A 23,436-nucleotide genomic window follows, 5' to 3' on the forward strand; every position below is an offset into this window, starting at 1 on the left:
AAATAGACTTTTCATAGTCTCTGTTGACTATAATCCATTGCCACTATACATAAAGTAGCAAAACCTGGTCCAAACAGAACTATGAAGCAAATCCTTTCCCTGGAAATAAATCCAAGGCCAGTTATATCACCACATTTATACTACTTCAAACTTAGACCATATTGCTTAATCTGGAAATATTAAATTACTTCATGATAAAGAATAACAAACAGGTTCAATGCAGATCCTGTAGCTGATAAAAGAGAGATGAGGTGATTTTCCAAAAGTTTTACAGCAAACTAAGACCAAGTGCCATCTTCCTTGTTTACAATTTCACATTACAGTGTGAAATAAAGGCCAATGTGAGCTATGATTCCCATCTTTTATGAAAAGAAATAGGAGTTAAGAACTAGTAGCTACCAATTCCTCCAAAGTAAAGTCTTACATATTGAGCACAACTGGAGTCTGGTATATAACATGCAGACATTAGGCAATTAGATATAACTTCCTTTTTTGTCTCAAAACTAGCCATCTAGGGGAATGCGGAGATGCTCTGATTAGACAGAAACAGAGTACATTTAATTTCCACTTCCTTCCAACCATTTCAAAATTCCTTCCTTGAAGAGTCAGCTTTCCAAAACTCTAAATTTTGTGTTCTACTTAACCTCATAGGTATTCCAGAGCATATGCTAGCTAGACTTCTCTTTCCACACTCATTAGTTCAGTGTGCTTGGCTCATTTCCTAGGATTTGGTCTAGCATAGCCTCTGACCATTCAGGCCATTTGTCTGAAAATCATTTCCCTCTTCACTTCTGCAATTTTCCATTCAGTGCCTGAGCAATTAAAATCCCTAGTGATCAAAGCCCTGGTCTTCCAACTGTCCCTTTCTTTTCAAAATCATTGCATGAGCTACTTTCCCTAACTGCGTGAGCTGTGCTCAAACAAAGAACGTATGACAATTGCTCAATTGTTAGAAATTGTGAATACACTCTTAGCCAAAATATTGACATCATTCTGACTTCCACATTAAGGATTAATTTTTACTAGGGCTGTAACTACAGATGAGCAAATCATTTGGATGACATTAAAATCCAATCAGTTGTCATATAAAGTCATTGAGGTCTAAATAACTATTATTTTTCACTTTCCTATCTTAATTTCTTGATCTTAGCTATTCTGTAGCATTCCTGGATTATTCCTGACTCCACATGGAAGGATTTCACAGGTGTTTATTCTTTTCTGGCACTAAATTGTCTGTGGAAAGTCTATTGTCTATACAGCAGCATCTGTTTCATGGAAGAATACAAATTGTTTCTCTTTATAGTCTTGATTCAGATGTTCATACAGAACTATGTATTCCTTTACATTGACAATCATGATTCTCCAGGCATTTCTAGTCCTCTGTGATTGAGGTAGGCTGTGTTAATGAGTCACTCTGTGTGTGTGTGTGTATGTTTGTGTATCTCCACATCCTCAGATACAGAATAGACAGATGATATCTGTTCAGGACTCCTCACCCCCAAAACTTCTTTAAATCCCTTCTATACCTATTATTGTCAGCTCAGACTGGAGAGATGTAATATGTGTCAGTCAAGAGTTAACACACTTTTTTCTGTCATATACTAACTCCTAGACTGTATCCATGACCCAAAACAGGTGGAGGACTGTTAACAGGCAGAGTGCCATGTTCCTGTAGTCACAGAGTAGGTGGTTTTGTGGGGAAGGTGGAAAGAGGGAGGTTTTTTGTTTTGTCAGTGAGTGGGAGAAGCAGTGAAGTTGTAAAGAACATAGGGAGCGTAGGGTGCGAGGGGAGAGAATATAGGGTTTGCAGCACTGTAATTTAGACCAAGGCAGAGATCTCAGAACATTATTTAATAGAGGCTATATACTGTGCGATACTTAAAATAAATAGATGGAAATGAGTTTTTCTTCTATTAATATGGCATAATCCTCAGGAACAATACTAAAGTGTTTTTGCAAGGTACAATTACAGTAGAGTCATATCAACCTGCTAGGTTAATTTCTCCATACAGAACTGCATGTTTTTCTCCCTTCAGCCAGCCATTCATTTGTCCGCCTACAGTGTGTAGCACCAGGCGTGAATAGTCAGCTCTAAAGCACTAGTTACATGACTCTGTAAAGAGTGAGCTAGTAAGGCAGAAGCATTACCCAGGAGCACCAAAATAGAAACCCCTGCCTTCCTCAGAATCCTGTGTCATCAGCCATGAGAAACCCAAAATGCATTAAATCTGTTGTAGATGTTTAGAGTGATCCATGCCTTAGATTTAGACAAAAGCGTTCTTTTTGAACAAGATATGTTTTAATGCCTTAGCTAGAGTATTAAAGAAAGAGTTTGAATAGTAGGTTCAAAGCAAAATTGATCCTGAAAGTCTGGATTTGGAGAATTGTCTCAGGATTGTTGTAAGCAATAAGAATTTACCTTTCAGAGACACATCTTGGTTTATAGTTGCACATTGACATTTTTTTTCTGTTATTTTGTGGACATGTCTTCAGAGAAAATAAAATTTTTATTCCTCAGCTAGGTGATGGGGTCTTCTTCCTTAGTCCTTGTACCATATCATTTATCCAAGAAGTTCAAAGCATGGAAAGCTGGGAAGTTTCAGCTGTATTCCTGTGAGATAAGACATATTTCAATGTCAATATCACAGAAAATTGAGGCACAAAGGAGTTATGAATTATGCGAGGTCTCAGGGAGTTAGTGGCAGACCCAGCAGCAGAATGAAGGTGACCTGACTTCTAATACTATGATCTAACAGACAGCTAATATTGTCTCTCTTGAGAGAGTCTGCAGTGGCAGGCTTTGGTATAATCTACCATATGAGTCCAGCAACGCTGGTGCTTGCCCCTCCAGCTCATTTGCAGAAGGCTTTTTAAAATGCCAACTTAGAAGCAGCTCCTGGCTTGGCAAAGAGGGTAAATGTAGGACAAGGTCTCCAGCAGAAGGCTGTTGCTGCAGCAAGTTACAACTGCCCAGTGCGGAGTCATTGAGTTGCCTCCCTGTTAGGCACTGGCTGGTCTATTCATTCTGCAAACAGCCTCCTTCCTTTCCAAGACAGCCCTAGGGACACAAGGGAATGGCAGAGTTTATTATAAACTGAGTAAAGGAACAGACTATTGCTGGAGGAGATCCAGGGTTATAAAAGATTGTAGCGGGGGGGGAGGAGGAGGAGGAGGGAACAGGACATAATTTGTGTTTGTGTGTGAGGGGGTGCGTGCTGGTGGCTTCAACAAGGCATTCCCCAAACCCTCAAGACCTTTGCTGGTTTTGGTGCAATTTTCTGCAGTGCATACCGTACTGTGTCAAAGCCCACTTACTTTTTATTGTATCAGTCATTCTCTTTATGCAGCAACACGAATCGGAGAACGCTTGCTGGTCCTGTTCTGAATGAGCTCCGCTCTCTGCCAGCTCAGCCTAGTTACTGCTGTAACTTAGTCTGGGGGATGGGAGAAAAAGGTTGCTGCTACTTTAAATATAATGCATTAAGAGGATGCTGGAAAAAGGCCTGCATGCTGTAATACCCAGCCATCTAGTTGGAAAAGGAGCCAGATGTAATACAAAAGAAGAAACACAGCCTCTTATGGATGCAGCACTAATTCATAAATCAGGTGAATCAGCTTAGGCAACTGCTGTGTTTTTATGCCTCTGCTGCATGGAGAACTGCATGTTGGATGCTTTTATTTGAAGTAATGGAACCAGATAATCCTTTGGACCAGGACAACTCCAATGGTAAGAAGTAGAAAACATAGAAAAGAGAGGAAAAAAAGGATAGTGAAAGAGTGTCTGAGTTACACATCCTACTAAAGGCACAGGGTTAGGCATGTGTTTTTACTGTCTTCTGCATGGATAAGTAGAAATGAATGTGGTAATGTGCTTCACATTATCTTAGAAATCACTCTGTTTACAGGGTTTTGAGATAAACATATAGTGGACTGATACATACAGTGCATTGCAAGGAGCAGTAATCCTTGCAGAATTAACCTATCTCCTGGACAGTCTTTGCTGAGAGAAGAGGAACCTATGCATTCTACATTATTCAGTTTGGGGGTCTTTTTTGCCAGTGAGAAAAGAATGTAACTTTATGCCGTATGTGCTGTCAAACGTAGCATTTGGAAACAGTTTCTTTATCTGCAGAAAGCTTTCCTACAGGCAGTTGCATGAGTAATTTACTTAGAAGGATATATTTAGCTAGGGACCACATAAATTCACCCTGGAATTAAAGTCCATGGTTAAAACTGCAGCTATTCCCTGGATTTATAGCATTCCACATGCTGATGTTCTGCTATCTAGTCTATTGAAGGCATACAAAAAGCATAAATTGGGGTAAAAAGTTGTTTGCAATTGCAAGTCTTATTTCTCTGTTAGTAGAGTGAATTGGCTGCATTGAGGACAACAAATTGTTTACATTTATGAAAACAATTTAGGATGGTGATTTTTAGAATAAATTGATTCTCAGCTCTTTAATATGTATTTGGTACTATTCTGGATACAGTTTGAAATCTGCAAAGTATTCCACTTCCTACATACATATTGTTCAAGAACTAGTTATGTATTTCCCACAGCATATTCTTTGCTGATAACCTAGAGCTTCAAGTATGACATAACTGCAGTGTTAATATCACAGTAGACCTAAAACTGTGCAGAAGGAATGTGGTTAAGGGAATGAAGTAACATTTAAACTATGTGAACAGTTGACTGGGCAGATATAAGTGGGCAGCACTGCTTTACTTCGGGCTCTGTGCCAAACTGAAGTTGAATTGTATAAAATAATCAAGGACAGATTTCAGTGTTGTTTCAAATGATAATATTTACATGAAAAGATTAAGAGGGGAGGATCACACTTTTTATTTCATTTTTCTATTCTCTTTCATATGTGGTTATATTAATTTCTCTCTAGAAGAACAGCATCTGCCTCTCCTGTCTTATACCTCCTCTTAGACCATGAGGGCATAGAATTAAATCTTACTTTCTTCTTTACAGCAGCAAGTTTTGGGATTATCAGAGAAGTGCATGCATGCATAGTTGGGCTGATGTTAACAAACATATAAGCAAATATTCTTGCCTGTCCCCACATCAGACTCTGGACTTCAGGAGTCACAGAGAGTGCCTAGATTCTGTGGGAAATATAAGTTTAACTTTGGTTTCTCAAATATGTTAAAATGGCTCACTAAATTTAGAATGCATATTTTAAGATATACAGGTTTCTCATTCTTCTTACAGACATGTGAAGTATATTCTGTCACATTGTGTAGAAACTTGTTTTCCTAGAAAATATTTGAATAAGTAGGCAGACACTGGAAATGTTCATAAACTGGGAAATGAGGGGTAAGCAAGCACTCATGGTACCAAGTATCCTAGAAGAACCTGCACTGGTTCCCCTTTCTAACTGTGTAAATCCCCACCTTCCTTTTAGAGTTTTTTTAATTACTTTGATTTAAATTATCCCATTGTAAACCAAATGGGTTGAACGATTTCTTGATCAGAAGGTCAATTGCTTAAGTGTTATGCTGCTGGAGCTGCAGGAGCAATATGCAGGACTGAGGGATTAATCTATTATTATGATATACAATGCATTATTTTGCATTAATTCAGTAAATAGAAAGTTCTCAAAAATATGCCAGCAGAGTGCTGTTAAGAAAGATTTTCCCCTTTGAGAATGTTTCCTTGTAGCTGTCATTCTTGAAGCAGCCCCTTTGTACCTTTTATTATCAAACAGCTAGTGAACTGCTATGAACACGGTGATAACTATTGTGTTTATCTTACTGTATTGCTCATGTGACAAATATTAATGCCTTGGGAAGTGACCGTAACTTGAAACTTCTGTGCTTACTGTAGAAGTGCCTTTTTACCTTCAAGAATGTCAAATCAAATTCCTTTTTCTGCTAGCAGAACGGAAACTGTTATTTAATCTACCTGATAGTCCATATCGGTTAACCATCTACCTGAAAATTCAATGTCAGTTCATTCTTAGTTGCTTATTGCCAGCCCAATCAATAGATCATTAATGATAGTAAAAGCTGTTCTGAGGAATTGGTGGCAATAATATACTTTAGAGTTGCTCTTTTTGCTTCCTGCAGCCCTGTCATTTGCTTATAGAGATGTACGAAATCAGCTAGAAGGACATTAGTGGAATATTCAAGACTGAGAAGCTGTGTGTCTCATTTCTCAACACAGGTTTTTTTCCTAATCAAATTACGTTGCCAGCTTTTCATGGAGATACTTCATAGATTTATTATTGCTTGTAGCTGGAACAGAGAAGGACCGCTCATTTATTTGGGGACCTGAAATGAGATTTAAGCTGTATTAGTTGCCTTGACGTAATAGACCGTGGAATAAAATCATAACCTGTGGGTGAAATGTTTATTGGATTTTTTTCTAGGATTCTTCATTGAGCTATAGTGCTTCAAATACTTTGAACACAAGCTTCATAGGTTGCTATCCATTTTGACATTTGTGAAAGGAGATGGAAGTTCTGTAACTTCTCTCCATGTGTGCCTAGGATAAAGGCTCATGTAAAAGCTACAGGTTCTTGTAAGGATCTTAAAAATCATTAAAGCATCCCCTTTCTCCCCCCTCCCCCCTGATATTTTCTTTCCATTCTCTGAAATGCAGGAATATAAAGAAAGATAATTGTCATTTTATGATGGCTCACAGTTCTGACTTTTTGATGTGTTCTTTTTAATGTACTGGCGTGGTTTTACTTGATTCTTTTCACAAAAAATTTTTCCTGGAAGAAAAGTGCTGAAGAATGTGCTGATTCTGAAACCATAACCCTAAATTACCCATTTCAGAGGGATGACATATCAGAGCTACAGATTTCTCTTTTGTACTATAGCCACTTGCAGCTACAAGAATAAAAGACAACTCAGCAGCTTTTTGCAAGCCAGTGAAGATTTATAAGATGTTGTATTTGTGTACAAACTTTTCAGTACAAAATATCTATGAATTGTGCATTTGTTGTGTCTTGTAATTGCTTAGATCACAGTTTATATAGCTATAGTGAACACTGGTACCACCTCTGAATTTATTCTTTTGCATGTTCTGACAATATTTCTTTGTGAATTGGTTGTTAATCTTTTAAGGGCGCAGTATTTTTAGTGGACCTTTTGCACAACCCTGTAGACCAAATCCCAACTACTGGTTTTAGTGGAATCATATTCCCTACACAGTGTGAATCACAGATGCAGGTTTTGTACCACGAAGAAATGAAATTAAACCATTGTGCTTTAATAATACAATAATTATAGCATATTTTTTTCAGTCTCTGACATAGACATTCAGCCAGGTGAATTACATGGATGACAGCCAGGCTTGAAGTTTGTCTGCTGTTGGTAATTTACATTCTTCAAGCAATGTTCTAGGGCAGTAATGAAATCCTAGCCTCAGTGACACCCTGATGTGCATTAAAAATCGCACTTGGTAGAGACGAAAACAGAAGCAAAGACCTGGAAAACCAAATTTTTTGTAGAGTAGATAGGAAGTTTGTTAGCAGAGTTGTAAAGGAACCCAAGACCAACAAATTATGGCTGCTGCAGGTGAAGACCAAAGGTGATTGTTATTCAGAGAGAGAGGGTAGATCTGCCTTAGAACAGGAAAAGGCCATGAATATTGCTACTGAGCTGGATTTGGCAGATGATGTAGTTTGGGGTACCTCATCCAGTATCTCAGCAGAGAGCCAAAGGCTCATCAGCACTGTAGGCTCTTTAGTTTCCTGGACTTGACATTTACTTTCACTGTGTGGACAATATATATGTATTCTTAACCTTATATTATCTTCTTTTAAAGATAATATGATGATCTCAGAGAGAATAAAGATTAGACTAAAAATAAGATGAAAAATAGCGAAAGCTTTTGAAGTGTCTTTTTGAAAGTTCCACAGAAAAGGCTGTGAACCAGGAATTCCCCATGCAAGAGGAAATTCTGTTGCTGAATAGTGAGGCAGAGGCAGATAATAGAGGAGCTGATTTGGCATTTCTTCTTCAGAACTGCATTTTAGGCATCTAGTAATGAGAAAAAGAAGGAAAATAGGATGACAACACTAATTTTCAGTGCAGTAGTCTGAAGCCCCTGCCTTCTAAATAGAAGTAGTACTGAAGATACCATGCAGTTATGTTTTGAAAAGTAAACTCCCCCTCATCTACCAACAACTGAGTATTTATAAGAGTAAGTTATTTACATTTTACTGTTGTAATTAAGTTAACTTGTTCTGGAGCAAATCTCCCCCTGATGTGAATTCCCCAAGTGTGTGGAAATTTGGTCAGGAATCTATTTTAATAGAAGTATGTTTAGTGGTTTAGTATTGTACATTGCCTGGAAATTAAACGTTAAGTGTTTCTTACAGGTGTTGCCATTCTTGCATGCTGTCTGAGGAAGCAAAGTTAATATTACTGAACATTTGTATCTGAGAAAGTAAAGAGAGAAAATAAAGATGCTGTGTGATTAGACTGGTAGGCAAGGTTTGATTTAGATGTGGTGTACTGAAAAAGTGTATGGGACATGGAAAGAGGAGGAGAGTATAGAAGAAAAGACTAGCTTGCTTGAATTTTATACAGAATAAATTAATAGTAAACTTTTTTTAGTTTTTATTATCTTTTAAATAGTCAAATTACGTTGATGCAGTTGTCAGTCATAAACACATTAAATGTAGAGAAAATATGAGGTCTGAAGAAGATACAGAGTAATACAGAGAACCAGTAGAAAATAATTATAATACAATCTTAATATGGCACACTATACATTTTTGTGCAACATTAAAATTAGTTTATTTTTGCTGACTTTCTAATGGGCATGGGTCACTGTATTGGCTTTTTTTTTTTTTTTTTTTGTAGGCTTGCACAAATTGCAAACAGCTTGCTTGGATCTTTGAAAGGCAGAGCACTGATCCTTTTCCTTATGTGAGAGAAAAGGAGTTTTGTCTCAGAGCAGCCATCTTCCAAAACTGTACAAAAACATAGGTGAACTTCGGCATTTCTTATCCATGGTACCGTCCTGCCCTGTTAAGTCTGAAAACTTGGTTTCTATATAGAGTGAATGTTGGAAAGTAATGAGTTTTGGTGGTAGTAGTTTTTAAACGTTAATTTCCATTATTGTCTACAGGACTGAAGAAAAATGGTAATGAGTAGGTTGGCAATTAAACATATTAAAATATCATTAGGTGATTAAGTAGTGCTGTACTGTGGCCTGTGGCATAGATCCTTAAAAAATTATTTGTTCTTTCTCTACTTACCTCAGCAAACATTCATATTGTTTTCAAAGAACTCCTTGGGTTAAATACATTGAAGAAACAAAGCATACATTACTACTAGAAATATTTATCCTAGACATCTGTGAGTAACCAGATTATTTAACAAAGTGTGTTACTTCATGATATTCCATTAGAAAAGCAAGGTCTTTCTTTTGAGCAGTTTTGAAAAATCATACTTTTTTTTAGTGAATTTCAGTTTTCGGGGCTGAGCTAGCAGAGGACTATAGAGTGTTAAGACAGTTATGCTTCATTCTTTTCTTTGTTAGAGTTCTTACACCATGTCTATCTTATCGCTTCTGACAAAAGAAGAAACAAGTGCTTGATGGTAGGAAAAATCAAAAAGAAAAAGACAAATGGCAGTGTAATACCTAGAGAAGATAAATGCAGACTGAATTCCTGATGAATTGTGTATAAAAGTGGTAGGCATATTTTGGGTGGCAACCCTTTTCTTTATATTTTGCTGTAGTTTATTTTACCTACACTGTATTCAGGTACTAACTATAATTCATAGCAAAGATGTGTTATACTGAAAGGTAAGTCTGAAGCAGCTAATAAATTTTTCTGGGGAAAAAAGTTCTAAATCTTGGTGAGCAAAAACAAAGTGGGATATCTGCACATAAACACTGGTGACAAAATCAAATAAAATATCCTACCTGAGGGCAGCTTTTATTGGCGAACATCTGAAATAGTGACAGATTTGCCCCGCAAGTAACATTAGGCCACTGTTCCACATTATTTTCTGTGGTTCCTACAAGTTATATTATCAGTATTGGACTTAATTCAAGGAAATGATCCAGGTATGTCTAGTGATCATTGTTTGAAAAGGATGATAAATAATCTGCCTGAACTGTCAGTGATAGTGTGGCAAGTAGAGCAAATATCACAGAGTTTTAAAGTAGGTGGGCAGGTGTAATTGGGTTTCTCTATTGTCATCAAAACTTTTTGGCAATAAAGAGAAAGATTTAAAAATAGATACAAGCACTATCTGGTAACTTCATTATAATTTACACTAAGCAGGGAAACAGAAAGATCCAATATAGCTTTAATAAAGTGTCCAACAGTATCAAAAAGGCAGAGAGCTCCAGGGGAATAGGAAACCAAGGATTAAGAAGTTTACTATATAATGATTTGTAGAATGTGTTCTGCAATTTCCAAGTTTGTAATTGAATTATGAACACCGTTGCATGCAGTCTCCTCCTTTCTCTCCCTACTGAAATCTGTAGAAGAGGATTGAGCCAATCAATAAACAAGCACCCCACCAAATGATGAGCACACAGTAAGGGAGGAATGAAATCGTGAAGGAACATTAGATGAATAGAATGTAACCATCCATACTTGGAAGTACTGGAAACAGTCAAAGTAGTGTCTTCATTCTTTGGTAATAAAGAAAAGGGTCCTTTCATAGTCAAGCATGTTCAACGCATTTTTTATTTTGCTTCTAAAAGAGAGCAACTTCAAAGCACAGCATTGTGGGGAAACTCCCAGTTTTATCTCTAAAATACAACACCGCTACAAGTCTCTTTCAGAACTTTCTACAGCAACAGCCTACTATTGGAGAGATGAATTCAGTATAATTAAATGGAATGGAAGAGTGTACTCTGTTAATCTTTCTTCTGAAATCTGTCCAGTCAGGACCTGGTATCTAAAAGTAGGTGTTAATATTAGTGAGGTGTATCAGCTGTGTGAGGATGCTACGTAGGAAAATGCCTCAGAATAATGCTGCAGGGATAGTGAAGACAAGAGGTTTTTAATGTTTTGTTCATGTATCTGATTTGGAAAATAAGGGACAAGGGATTTCATGGGACTAGAGATGATGAGGAATTAAAAGCATACATCTGATGTTTCAAGGTATTTATAGGTCAGAAGCTTTTAAATTCATAAGGTTCTGGTAGTAGATAACAGAAGCTGGAGAAGCCACAGAAGAAATTGTCAGTCCTTAATGAGAGCTGAGACCCACATTTTGACAAAGGGTCAGTCAAGTGGGTTTTTCTGAGACCTTTAATCAAGGGTTATTGTGATCACATACATGTAACTACTAAGATGTTGGACAGCAGCCTCCTCTTCTGGTGATGCCCAGAAAGATTGACAACTGCTGATGCTTTACATCCATATCTGACAAACATACTGTACACGAGGGATATAAAGAATAAATAGCTGCTTACCTTTAGCCACTTCACTGTAATATTCTTTATTATGTCTGATCAGGATGTTTGCCCAGGAGGTTTCTCAGTGCATACATGTGGTTATCATGTCAGTTAGAGCATCATGGTAATAATGTTTACATTTAGATGTGCTTCCTCTCTGAGCATCTCCAAGGAACTAGCACATGTAAAAGATTTAATTGGAAAGCATTGCTACTGCTGATATGGGCTCAGAGGCCTAGCAGATGCCTTGCTAAGTGAGTCAGTAGTCAATGATTTTGGCTGCTGTAGAGCTTAATGCAGTGATCAGAAAATGTCTGCCAAAATGAAGTTTCAAGAAATGTTTGTTTTCTTACCGGATCTAGCTATGCTTCTAGTTTTGTTTTACACCTTTAAATACTTCTCTAGATGTAGTTGGGAAGTTGGTAGGCAGCTGTGGCAGATGTAATAACACAAGCCATTGTTCTTTGTCCTGTAGCTGTATGTGTGGGTTTGTTTGCTTAATCATTGGGTGGGCATGGCATGGCTTATGTAGCAAATCAATGCCTCTGAATGTAGGTCCTGCCGTTAATCCAAGCTGGAGAAATCCTGATGCTTGGTGTTTTGAAAGTAGGAAAGGAAGATATTAGTAGAGTTCTCTTATTTGTTCCAGAATGAAGAAAAAAAAAAATTGACTTAAAATAATAATAGTATAAGTTAGACCAGAGTTCACGATATTTTATTGTCTCTGCAACTGGTCTTCTGTTTTGCAGAAATGCTATTAGAGCATTACTCATGGCAGAGAGAATATCCCTGAAGAGTTTTTCACAGTTCATGTGTCAGACAGGAATGCAAAGGATCGATTTACAGCCACAGACAAAGATCTGAAAATGTCCAGGGGGACCTGGGAGAATGCTTCTCACCCCAAGTAGTTTTACTGATTTAACTGATTCCACTTGTCTGACTGTTGTGTGTTTTCAGCTAACCCAGAGTTAATTTCTGAGTGGCAGCAATAAAAACATTGTATGTAGACTGCAGTGAGAGCTGGTATAGGAACATTAAACACAGTGTTATCTCCTTGCAGCCTCTTGTGTTATAAAGCTAAAGAGAATTTCAGTATGTTTTGGAAAGCTCACGAGTGCACTACTGTATTCCAGGGAGAAACCTGCTGGTGCTTGTTTCCATGAGTAACTTGCTTTGTTCAGCAGATCAGCCTTTACTATTCAGTTGCAGCTATCAGAAGAAGCCAGGCATCAAGTTGAGGAGTTGTATTTAAAAGTGTTCTCTGGATGAGGCAGTTGCAATGGTCTATAAGCTAAGCAAAGCAGTTGGAAGTAGTTTACTGGTTCTGTTTGGCCAGCTTTCGGTAATGGTTGTACTTCACCTGAAAGTCGGTAGTCATTAATTCATTTGCTTCTTAGATGTATTTCTTTTATTGTAATTTAAAGTTTACTGGTAAACTTCAGGCAAAACCAGAGAACGTATTAATCTGTTTAGGAGAGAGAGCTTTGAAATTAACCTTTCTTCTTTTCCTATCATTTGCAATAGGATCTGTAAAGTTAGGCCTTAATCTTAGAAATATTTATGTATGTATTCAGCAAGAGATGGTATGAGGAGTTTCACTGAGTTATCTGGAAATTTTTTGTCTGGAAGAGCACACATACAGTTCGTCCTTTGTTTGACTCTTACAAATGTTTGTTGTTTTTAAGACTGAAGAAAAAAAAGCAAAGATTTATTTCTTATTGGGGCCTTTAACCCAAGATGAAGTTGATCACACAAATTAAAGATACGGAAAATGTAACCAGCATTTAGGATTTAAGGAAAAAAAGCAGGTGCATTCAACTTGAAACCAATGCTTAGTACACTCAGGGCTGTTGAACTGACTGCCTGTGCCTCTGACTAGGAGAGAGGCGTGTTTTATTTTCCCTGCTTATTCATTTTCTGAGTCATTCATCTTCTGCTATAGCTATTGAAAACTGTAACAGAGTCTGGGAAGCGCTTAGCTTTCGAGTGCTGCCTCCTGATTGGACTAGGGAATGCTGCTGTTCGGGAATAATGTGTGAATACCATCTGCTCCGAGGAGCTGGGAGTCTCAGTGAATTTTGCTTGGAGAGGCACCTTTAGCCAGGACTACAGGCGAGGGGAGCAAGCTTGCTTTTCCTGTTTCATATCCAAACTTTTAGTTGTTGCTGGATTTCCTTTCTGTTTCCCTGTTAAACTTTTTTGCACTTTGCTCAAGGGCTGAGGTGCTTTCCTGTGGGTTTTGGGGTTGTTTTTCCTTTATTTTTTTCCTGCATGGGATTTCTTCTGGGGTTCAGCATGCACACCAAATGGGGAAATAAATCAGCAAGTTTTGCAGCTGTTTATTGCAGCACAACAGTTAACATGGAATGTCTGAGTTGCTTTGAGAAACTACTTCCAAAAATTTGACCTGCTCGTAAAAAGGTAAGCAGTTAAGGACTTCTGAATTTCAGGGACTGACTTTTTACTTGCGTAGAGGTTTTGTTTCGTTAGGAATGAGTATGTCTCATTTGAAATGTACAGTTGCCTTGTAGCAATGCCTGAGATCAAAGACTGTGTTTTGTCTCAGAATTTCCTTAATGAGCCTGAAGAAATAAGCAGAGTTGGAAAGATGATTGTCTTTTGCTCTTTTGTATAGAAATTGTTTTACAATAGGTCTTAATACAAACTTTCTGCAGTGTAAGTATTATTGTAATTCAAGACAGCATGTATTTTGTGGTTTGCATCTTTATGAAGAGAACTCTCTCAACTCTTGTTTTCCTGATTATGGAATCTCTTTTTCAGACTGTTATCTCAGACGAAACACAGCTATTTTTCAGCAGTCCGGCTTTGCAGTCAAATGGTGCATTCCACTTCAAGAAGACAAGATGTAGTTTGTGAGCCCATTAAATCCTGCTCACTAATGACCTGCTGGTGTAGACTCAGTCACTAGAGAGAAAACTGTAGCCATTCCTTTAACCTCAAAACAACAGGCCTGACACCAACACGATTGATGGCCACCACTCTCTCCCATTACTGTTAGCACATACTTAACTTTTTGATGTTACTGTTTTAAAACATAGTTATAATTTTTTTTTCTCTGAAGGTTACATTTTAATCAGACACTTCTATCTACACAAGGCAAAGTTAGCTAAGGGAGGGCATGAAATATTGATGTTTTACAAAATCTTAGCCTTCCTTCCAGTGAGTCAGATTATTCAATTTACTGTTGTCTGTTCCAAGGAGAAATCTGCAAAGGCTATTTCTAAGACTTTGTTTGCTGAAGGCTTCACTGTAATTTGTTTTTGACAAACACCTGTTTTTTAGCTTTCTCTTTTGTGTTGGTATGTTAATTGTAACTGTATAGTGTGTAAGTTGCATGTACTTATATGTATTCTAAGAGAAATGTTTAGTACCTGTAAATAAGGGAACAGTGGATTTATGTAAGTGATACTTGATCTAACCTAAACTTTTCGTATTGAATCAATTTTAAATAAACAAGAGAAGATCTTACATCTAGTATGCTTTCTTACACTCAGGCCTGTTGAGCTAATGTTCTTGTAATACAGAAAAGAGCTGTTGCTGTCTGCAGTTTTACTAAAAAAAAAAGACTAACAATTAGACATCTTTTCACTTAGTCACTTTTGTGGCAAAATGCCAGATCATCAAAAGCAACTCTTTTAATGAGAAAAAACCTTACTTTGCTGAAGCCTGAATCAGGAAAATTGTTGCAAGCCAAAGAAGGAATGCCTGAATTGCACAGAGGTGCAACACCAGTACAGTCCATTGGCTGGTGGTCACTGTACTTGCTTAGAATATAGGATATATGGATTAAGGTCTCGTTGTGCTTGGTACAAGCCAAGTGTGTGTCTCTCATTTTATGTATGTTAAAAAACCTTGAAAGGTCATGCATGTACCAGTACAACTGGGGTTTTCTAGTAATCATCACATTTCTGGGTATAGAAAAACTATTTCTCATTCATTGCTGCTGATAATAATAAATGCTCACTTAGGTCTTTTTTGGTAGAATTATATTGTCAATCGTAGATTTCCCAGGTGCCCTCTTTTAATCTGTCATTAGACCAGACCTCATGATTATAATGAAGTAGCTGAGGAATAAAATTCTGACCTTCGAACTCCAGAGGTGAAGATCACTTCCATTCCAGACATAGCAGAAGGTTTTTTAGCCGTTGGCAGTAGTGACTGAGTATCAGCAATAACCGATAGTATATGGGGCAGTGGAATCAGAGCTTTTTAATTCAGTGGTATGTACATACGCACACTCAAACCAAAGACCAGCTGATCGTAAAAGTGTGTTTACTTTTTGCTCAGAGTAGACAGGCTTTTTATACTTCCCCTTCATCAAACACAGTAGTTGCTTAGTTCAGTGGTCTAACTGTGATAGATGTTTTTGCATGGGTAGAGTTTAGTGTTTAGAGACTTAACACGCAACCCTTCTGTAGAGGGTTACTGCTAGATCCTCCAGCAAAGCTCTCCACAACTTAGTACTGGTTAATATTTCCTTTTAATGTGATCCTGTGTACCTACAAAGCACTTTTTGTTTGTCTGCCTGTTGCTGATATGCTAGTATGATCATCAATACTGCAATGCTTAAATGTTTTTCTCTCTCTAACCCAGATATCTTCATGCCAGCTTAAATGTGTTGCTATTATCCTGTTCTTATAAAGGTGAGCTGAATTAAAAGTGGCTTGCCCAGGGTCACGCACAGGAAGCTTTTATCATTGTATTGTAGTTGCATTGGATCTTCTATGTTCCTGGTTAGCTCTTTAGCCATTCCTCTTGCTCCACAGTCTTCATCCTTGGCCATTTCCCTTTCTTTGGTCTTCTCCTCTTCCCTCCCTGCCCCCTCAAAAAAAAAAAATAATGCTGGAGGACATTTGTCATTTTGCTGTGGAGACCATTATCCACCTGACGTCTATATGAATTTGGAAAATCTCAGTGCTGTTTTTTTTCAGCAGATCAGGGTATTTGTTTCCTTGAAGATGAAAAATTGTAATTTTCACTATAGGAAGGAGTACTTTTTTGCTTAAGTGGCAACTCTGACAATGCAACAACACTATTGTGCATTTACAGCTTAATTTCAGGAATCCACATAGATTTTTTTCCTCTTGTCTTCCACCACAACTCTCTTGCCTGACTTAGTTGCCAGACTTTCTCTGGCAGTTCAGTCTCACTTAATTCACAAAGAATGTGGCTCCCTCTGCCATACGTGGTGCCTGGAGTCTAAATCAGTACACTTTTAGTGAACTTCAGCTTAAGACAAATCTGACCTACCTAGAATATTGGTTTCCAGTTTGCAGACGTGAACCAGAGGGATGAGGCACTACCATTATTGTTAAAGTATTTTGCATGTATCTGTGCTAGCTATTTCTATTGCCTTTTATATAATCTAATATTTCTTTGCCAAGGAGTAAAATGTAATAGGAACTATTTTTGTGTTCTTGGGAGTATTTTTCCTGCCTCTGAGCTCCTCTGAATAGATGCCGCCTCCTGCTATGATGTCATTGCTTCTGGTGCTTGCCAGTAGACTATCAAAATTTAAAAAATCAAGATGAAATCAAGATAAGACAACAAAATCAAGATAAAAAATGGCTGTCTTGCCTCCATTTAGGTCAGATGAAGCATAGAAGCCAGTGTTTCAAACAGAAGAGAAGCACTAATGGAGAGAGAAGGATTTCAGAGAAACTGGGACAGTCTAGTGGCAAGCACAGTAGGCCAGACAGTTCCTGGTTTCTGTTTCAGACTATGTGAAACCATTTTGCAGAGCAGCTGTGGAAGTGAAAATCAGCAAAAGTAGGTTTGATTTTTAATTTCCTCATGGAAATTTTGAAAGTCCTTTCTCTCAGGACATTTAAGCCCACATCTGCTTTTTTCTCACAGGAGACTCTGCTAACTACCTTGCTCTGGGGTGGACTGTCTTTAGCTCCCCTGACCCAGGATCCCTAACCTCTTCTGCTGTGAACAGTATGTAGTGACTGGAACGGGGACTGAAAATGAACAGCTTCTTTTTCCTTCAGTCTTGGGAATTTAGTCTTGAAAAAATGTAGCCAGGCTGTATGGCAATTATGTGAAGGGCTTTTGAATGATCAGAATCAGATTTTCTACAGAATAAATTATTTCCCAAAGAAAATTCAGCTAATTTCATCTTTCTATGTCTTTTTAGGTAGTATTTCTTTACAAAGTTACAATGTCTTACTCTTTGACTTTTACAGTGTCTAAAGCAATGCTATTCCTACTACCAGGAACAAAAACTAAAACATGTTTTGTACTGCTAAAAGAATATCAGCCAATGGTGGTATTTCATTGAATTTATTAGTTTAGCATTTAATTCCTTAGAGTTAATGCTTTAAAGTAGTTAACTGCTACATTTAAATCAAACTTGGTCAAAACTTGAGTGGTTTTGTATGTTTTTCGTGGTAATTTGCAAAAGTATACATTGCATTGTACTGTAGGCTGAAAGTTAATTCCAAAACCTATACTGTGCTACCTGCTGGCCTTCTGTACTTGCCTGGCTGCCGTTTCTGTGGTTGGCATTGTGAGAAGTGAAAGGCTGCTATCGAAACTCTAAACTCTGTGTGAGTGTTGTGCCAAGAGTAACTATAGAAGAATAACCACAAAACTACATTAGTGATCCTCTCAGCCATGAACTGAAGATTTCCACCTCCTTTGTAAGGATTAGCTTAGGCTTCAGGGCCCTTCTTTTTGGGGTTCTCATTACTGGGGACTGCCACTTGGCAAACTGCTGTGACAACTGTGCGTCATATGCCTTCAGCAGACTGAGGGTGAAGCTGGAAGAACCACGGGTACTTCAATAAAGGCCATAGGTTAAACTTAAAGTGCACTGTAGAATATAAAGCTATTACATTTTAAAGGTCTTGGTTAAGGATGAGATTCCTTAATATTTCAAATAATAAATATTTGTAGATATTATGTGTCTAATATATACTATATTAGACAAATATGCCTCTGTACCAAATAATAAGGAAATCTAAAAGGGGTGACCTACCATAATATTCCAAAATGTGTATTTCCAGTCTTTCTTGCTGAAGTCCCATACAGCATCCTTAGCTTCTGATCCTTACCTCAGCAGCTTCAAGGCAGAACAAGAAACTCCCTTGTTTCAAGATTGTAATTTTTAATTAAGTAGCACAGAATTAAAGGCAAAGAATATTGTCAGTTGAAATGAGTCTTGTACTTAACTTCATTCTGCAGTCACATGTCTAATAGAACTAAGATTAAATGGTTTATGGACAGTGTAGAAGAACTGAATCTCGGGAATAAAGTCAAGGTTTGAAAATAGGTGTCTTGAGAAGAGAAGTGTTTGAGGGGAGTAATATTTCAAATGTGCGTGTCGTGGTTTAACCCCAGCCAGCAACTAGCACCACGCAGCCACTCACTCACTTCCTCCCACCCACTGGGATGGGGGAGAGAACTGGGAAAAGAAGTAAAACTCATGGGTTGAGATAAGAACGGTTTAATAGAACAGAAAAGAAGAAACTAATAATGATAATGATAACACTAATAAAATGACAACAGTAATAATAAAAGGATTGGAATATACAAATGATGAACAATGCAAATGCTCACCACTCGCCAACTGATGCCCAGTTAGTTCCCAAGCAGTGATCCCCCGCCAGCCAACTCCCCCCAGTTTATATACTGGGCATGATGTCACATGGTATGGAATACCCATTTGGCCAGTTTGGGTCAGCTGCCCTGGCTGGGTCCACTCCCAACTTCTTGTGCCCCTACAGCCTTCTTGCTGGCTGGACATCAGAAGCTGAAAAATCCTTGACTTTAGACTAAACACTACTTAGCAACAACTGAAGCCATCAGTGTTATCAACATTCTCCTCATACCTAACTCAAAAACATAGCACTGTACCAGCTACTAGGAAGACAATTAACTCTATCCCAGCTGAAACCAGGACAGTGTGTAGTACCTTTCACTGAGAAAAGAGGATGTGCTTTAGATTAGGACAGTATGTTTTTCAAACTGCAGTATATGAAATGGCTGCTGGTTATGTCTGTATGTAGTTTATAGATTTTCACAGAAGAATTTCCCGATACTATTAATTTGAGAAATGGTGATAATTATTAATAGGATTAAAAAGAAATGGAGAATACTGGTAATATATGCAAGCTTGTGCTTTTAATACAGTTTGTGTGGGTGAATTCGGGGGGGAGTAAGAGAGAACATGTCTATTCTTAAAAAAGAAATTCTTACAGAAAGATTCATATCTTGGTATGTATAGCTTCCTCAGTTTTCTTATAATTTCATCCACATGGCTTTATCTCTAAAAGCAAAGCCCCCCCACTCCCTACCCCCGCTCAGAAGAACTGCCAGTATCAGAAGATGACCCTAACTTTCCTCCTGAGAGTGCTGAATAATGTTGTAGCTGTGGAAAATGTGGAACAAGAGGATGTTCCAACAGCCAGATTTTCAGGGCAGTGAAAAAGACTTTTTAATGGGTGGAATGCAAAGGTTCAAGAAGAAAGAACAGGTTAACGGCTTGTTGGCCTGTTTGTCATGCTGTTCTGCTAAAAAGGTGAAGATCTCCTGCAGTGTTAAGAGCAAACCCCTTCAGGTTTTCAAGCTGCAAAGCTAACCAACTATCTGGCTTTGAAAGAGCTACCAGTGTTCAGGACTGAAGCAGTTTCTTTTAGGGAGTATCTAACACATCTGTTAAAGTCTCGAGCTTTGTGACAACAAGTTTTGCCTTATTTTGTAAAAAGTCACCAGTCCAAATAGGTCATTCATTTTTTTAAAGACATTTACAAATTAACAGGAGAGACCTTCTCCCCCCATATTTCAAGTCTAAATTAAATTTAGGGTAGGAAAGATAAACTTGTTTTGAGCTTCATTCAGCGTTCTGTCAATATCATAACAGTCCGAGAAAGAATCAGACCGATTGTCTCATTTTGTGTTTTCAATTTGTGTATGTTAGGGATGGAAGACAACTGACAGTAGAGGGAAGTTCTGTTCTCCAGTACTATATTTTAGTATTTTTGGTCAAGGAGGTCAAAAAGGCTTTTGTCAGACACCAAGACCTAGAAGTTTTGATGTCTAGGTGCCTGCCACCTTTCTCTTGGTCATCTTCCTCCTTCCAGGCTTTTCTGGTACCTCATCCTGGTCTGCTTTGTCATCATTAACCCTTGCCCCTCCTTAGCCACAATAGCACAAATGATTGAAAGCTACTGAGCTTTTTTTTTTTTTTGCCATTTAGTCCTGTCCGTAGGGCTGTTCTTCTAATGCCACTGTCCTAGTCACTATTGTTTTGGCTTTCAATGGTAGCTTTTAATTCAAGGCAAATTTAATTCCATTATGTTAAGATTATATTTGTCTCGGATTTCTTGTATATATGTGGGATTTCCACAGGCAAACACCTGTGGCTGCAAAATGTCTGTGAATAGGCACCTTAACAGCTTTGAATCCTAAATAGGCATGAAATCAAGAAGCCAAGACATGCCTGCAGAAGTATGGACACAAGCTGTAAATACAAGGCATCCCCTTTTGAAAAGATGTCATTTTGTTTTGGTGGTTTTTTTATAACTACTGGTAAATTGGCATGGATAAAGAAGGCAGTGATTTCTCTTATACTGCCTCAAAATTTTTCATATATAAATATGTCCTAAGGTTGTGGATAAGTTCATCTTGATTTCTTATGGGCCCTTTGAGATTGCTTACTTCTTGATCTCAGGCATTTGATGCATCTAAAAGTGAAATGGGGAATTTTTTTAAGCTCCCCCTCCGCCAGCGTTTTGTGGACAGCTGATCAGATTCCTGTCCAGCTCTCATTGCATTTGCTCTCAGTCACACTGTGCTTTTATGTGCAGTGGAGTAGAACTGATTTTGTGGTAGCGCAAGCGGGAGGAGAATCAAGGCCTCTGTGTTCTTTATTTCATTGCAGTCCCATCTGCCCAGTAACTGCTCCAAGATGTTAAACTCATATATAACAAAAAAGATAAATAAACTCATAGAACACTAATGATCAAAACTGTCTCTATGAATACCACTCCTCAGTTGCAAGGACATCAGGATCATGCAAAGCTCATTGTAAAAGGTGTGCAATTTCAGGTCCTTCCTCTGCTATTGCTAGGTTTACTGCTACTGAGGAACAGTCAGACAAGAATTGCTCTCGCGCATACGTATAAATGCTGATGTCTGTCTCAGCAGTTACACCTCTGTGAAGAACCATTGTACAGCTGTTTTGTGCTAGATTTTTAGGTTTTGTTCTCTTCCCTCCTTCTGTTCGAAATACAAAAGGCAAAGAGTGGAGGAGGAATAAAGGAGCACTGAGCTTTATTCAGTATTCAGCCTTGAGCATAACTGTCCTATAAACCATCGACCTGGATAGTACTTTAAAAAGGCACTCTGTGTGTGTTGTTCAGGAAGAGCCCTGTAAAGTGACCGGGCTTAAAAGTAGTTGTAAAATTGCAGGATTTAAGTGATTAAATTCTGATATGTATATACTGCATATTTGGGAGATAAGCCAGTTAAGTTTAATGGATTTACCTTTGTTTTTTCATTTGACTTTAACCTTTCCTCTTGGACCTGAACCCTTCCCTCTTCTTGTGAGTCCAAGTTGTAGGTACTGAATCATTTGTCATCACAGGTTCTGAAATCCTTGGTTTGCATGCATTCCATTTACCTCCTCTTTGATAACAGGAATCATGATCTTGACAGGAATTAATTATTATGTTGACTGACCCTTGACACCCCCCCTTAAACTGCTAAACACAACACTGTCTAGAAAAACAAAACTGGTCAAACTGATGCCAACATCTACAAAGTCCATTGTTAGTCTGGGTTTTTATATGCAGTACTAATCTGTATTTTCTTACAACCTGGAACATTCTTTCTGTGATGAAGGGAGCCAGTGTCCCATCAGCTCTCTGGAAAGGTGTCACCATTTCATGTAGAATTACAAGAAAGGAGACTGAATCTCTAATTTTCTATCCTTAAGCAGGATGACCCAGAGAGGCGTCATTAAGGGGAAGCAGAATTGTTTTGTCCTCTGTGAAGTACATATTCATAGAAATTAAGTTCCTTGGTGAACCAGCAATTTACGCTTGCATTTTTTCTAGTCTTTTTTACATTACAGTGCTGTTTAACTAAATTAAGAAATTATCTCAGCTAATAATGTGATCTGATTTCTTCAAAGGGAAAGAGTTTACATATGAAGTCTGGTCATGTTTGAGGAAGTACAACACATGATTTTACTTGACATACTTCAGGGTGAAGACCTTATGTGTGGTAAACTTGCCAATGTTATAGAAATTTCTAAATTATCAAATTCCATACTCTCTACAGTGTAAATGTTTTTGAAAATATTGATGCTTTGTCAGTAAATCAGTTCAGTTCAGTCTTGGCACTTAGTATCATGTTCCTTGCAAATGGATCCCACATCAAGAAATGTTCTTAAATATTTTAAGCTAATTATGTATGTACATATTTTGGTGTAGGATAGAGATTAAATATAAATCAAAAACCAACACAGAGAAACATATCCCCCATTGGATTATAATTAACTTCCTCCTACTGTAAAAAACTTGTACCCCAGTAGATGTAACATATGGATATTTTGAAAACTCTATAATGTTTAAGGGTTAAGTGTCCATCTCTTACAGATGCTTTGGATATGTTCTCTGGAGGTCTAGCCAAGGAACAGTGCTTTCATCTGTCCTGATTTCTAATGAATCAATCCCTAATTTTCAGCTGGTGAATGGGTAGATGTGCACCTTAAGATAAAAGATACTAATTTTTCTGTTTCTGATCTTCCCATGTTTCAGGGAGCATTGAAAACTGTCAACCCTTCACTAGTTGTTTCTTCTTTTACTGCTTGAAAATTTTCTTGGAAGATTTTATCTTGTTCTGTGAATCGCTTGGTGCATTTAGTATAGCTTCTGCTTGCCAGAGTTCTTACTAAGTAGAACTAGTTTCAGTAAATCATTGTAGCTTTGGGAAGTCTGGAGTTCCAGAAGAGGGAGGGGGAAATATGAATATGAGAGTTTTGCCAGCTTGGTAAGGAGCAAAGGTAATTCTCAAAAGAA

General features: G+C 37.9%; 1 protein-coding gene and 1 long non-coding RNA gene across 2 annotated transcripts in view; both read left to right on the forward strand.

The window, feature by feature from the left end:
- The first annotated feature begins 3,210 nt into the window (after positions 1-3,210).
- LOC115334876 (DAB2 interacting protein) overlaps positions 3,211-23,436 on the forward strand; it is a 211,742-nt gene continuing 191,516 nt past the window's right edge. The window contains exon 1 of the mRNA XM_029999645.2: positions 3,211-3,727. Within this exon, the coding sequence (XP_029855505.1) occupies positions 3,670-3,727 (58 nt within the window). The 5' untranslated portion in view covers positions 3,211-3,669. The remainder of the gene's footprint in view (positions 3,728-23,436) is intronic.
- Positions 13,340-14,875, forward strand: LOC115334878. Its single transcript, XR_003921285.1, has 2 exons — positions 13,340-13,807; positions 14,168-14,875. It is a non-coding gene; the product is annotated as an uncharacterized LOC115334878 (long non-coding RNA).

The sequence above is a fragment of the Aquila chrysaetos genome, chromosome 24, assembly GCF_900496995.4.
Source record: "Aquila chrysaetos chrysaetos chromosome 24, bAquChr1.4, whole genome shotgun sequence".
Lineage (NCBI taxonomy): Eukaryota > Metazoa > Chordata > Aves > Accipitriformes > Accipitridae > Aquila > Aquila chrysaetos.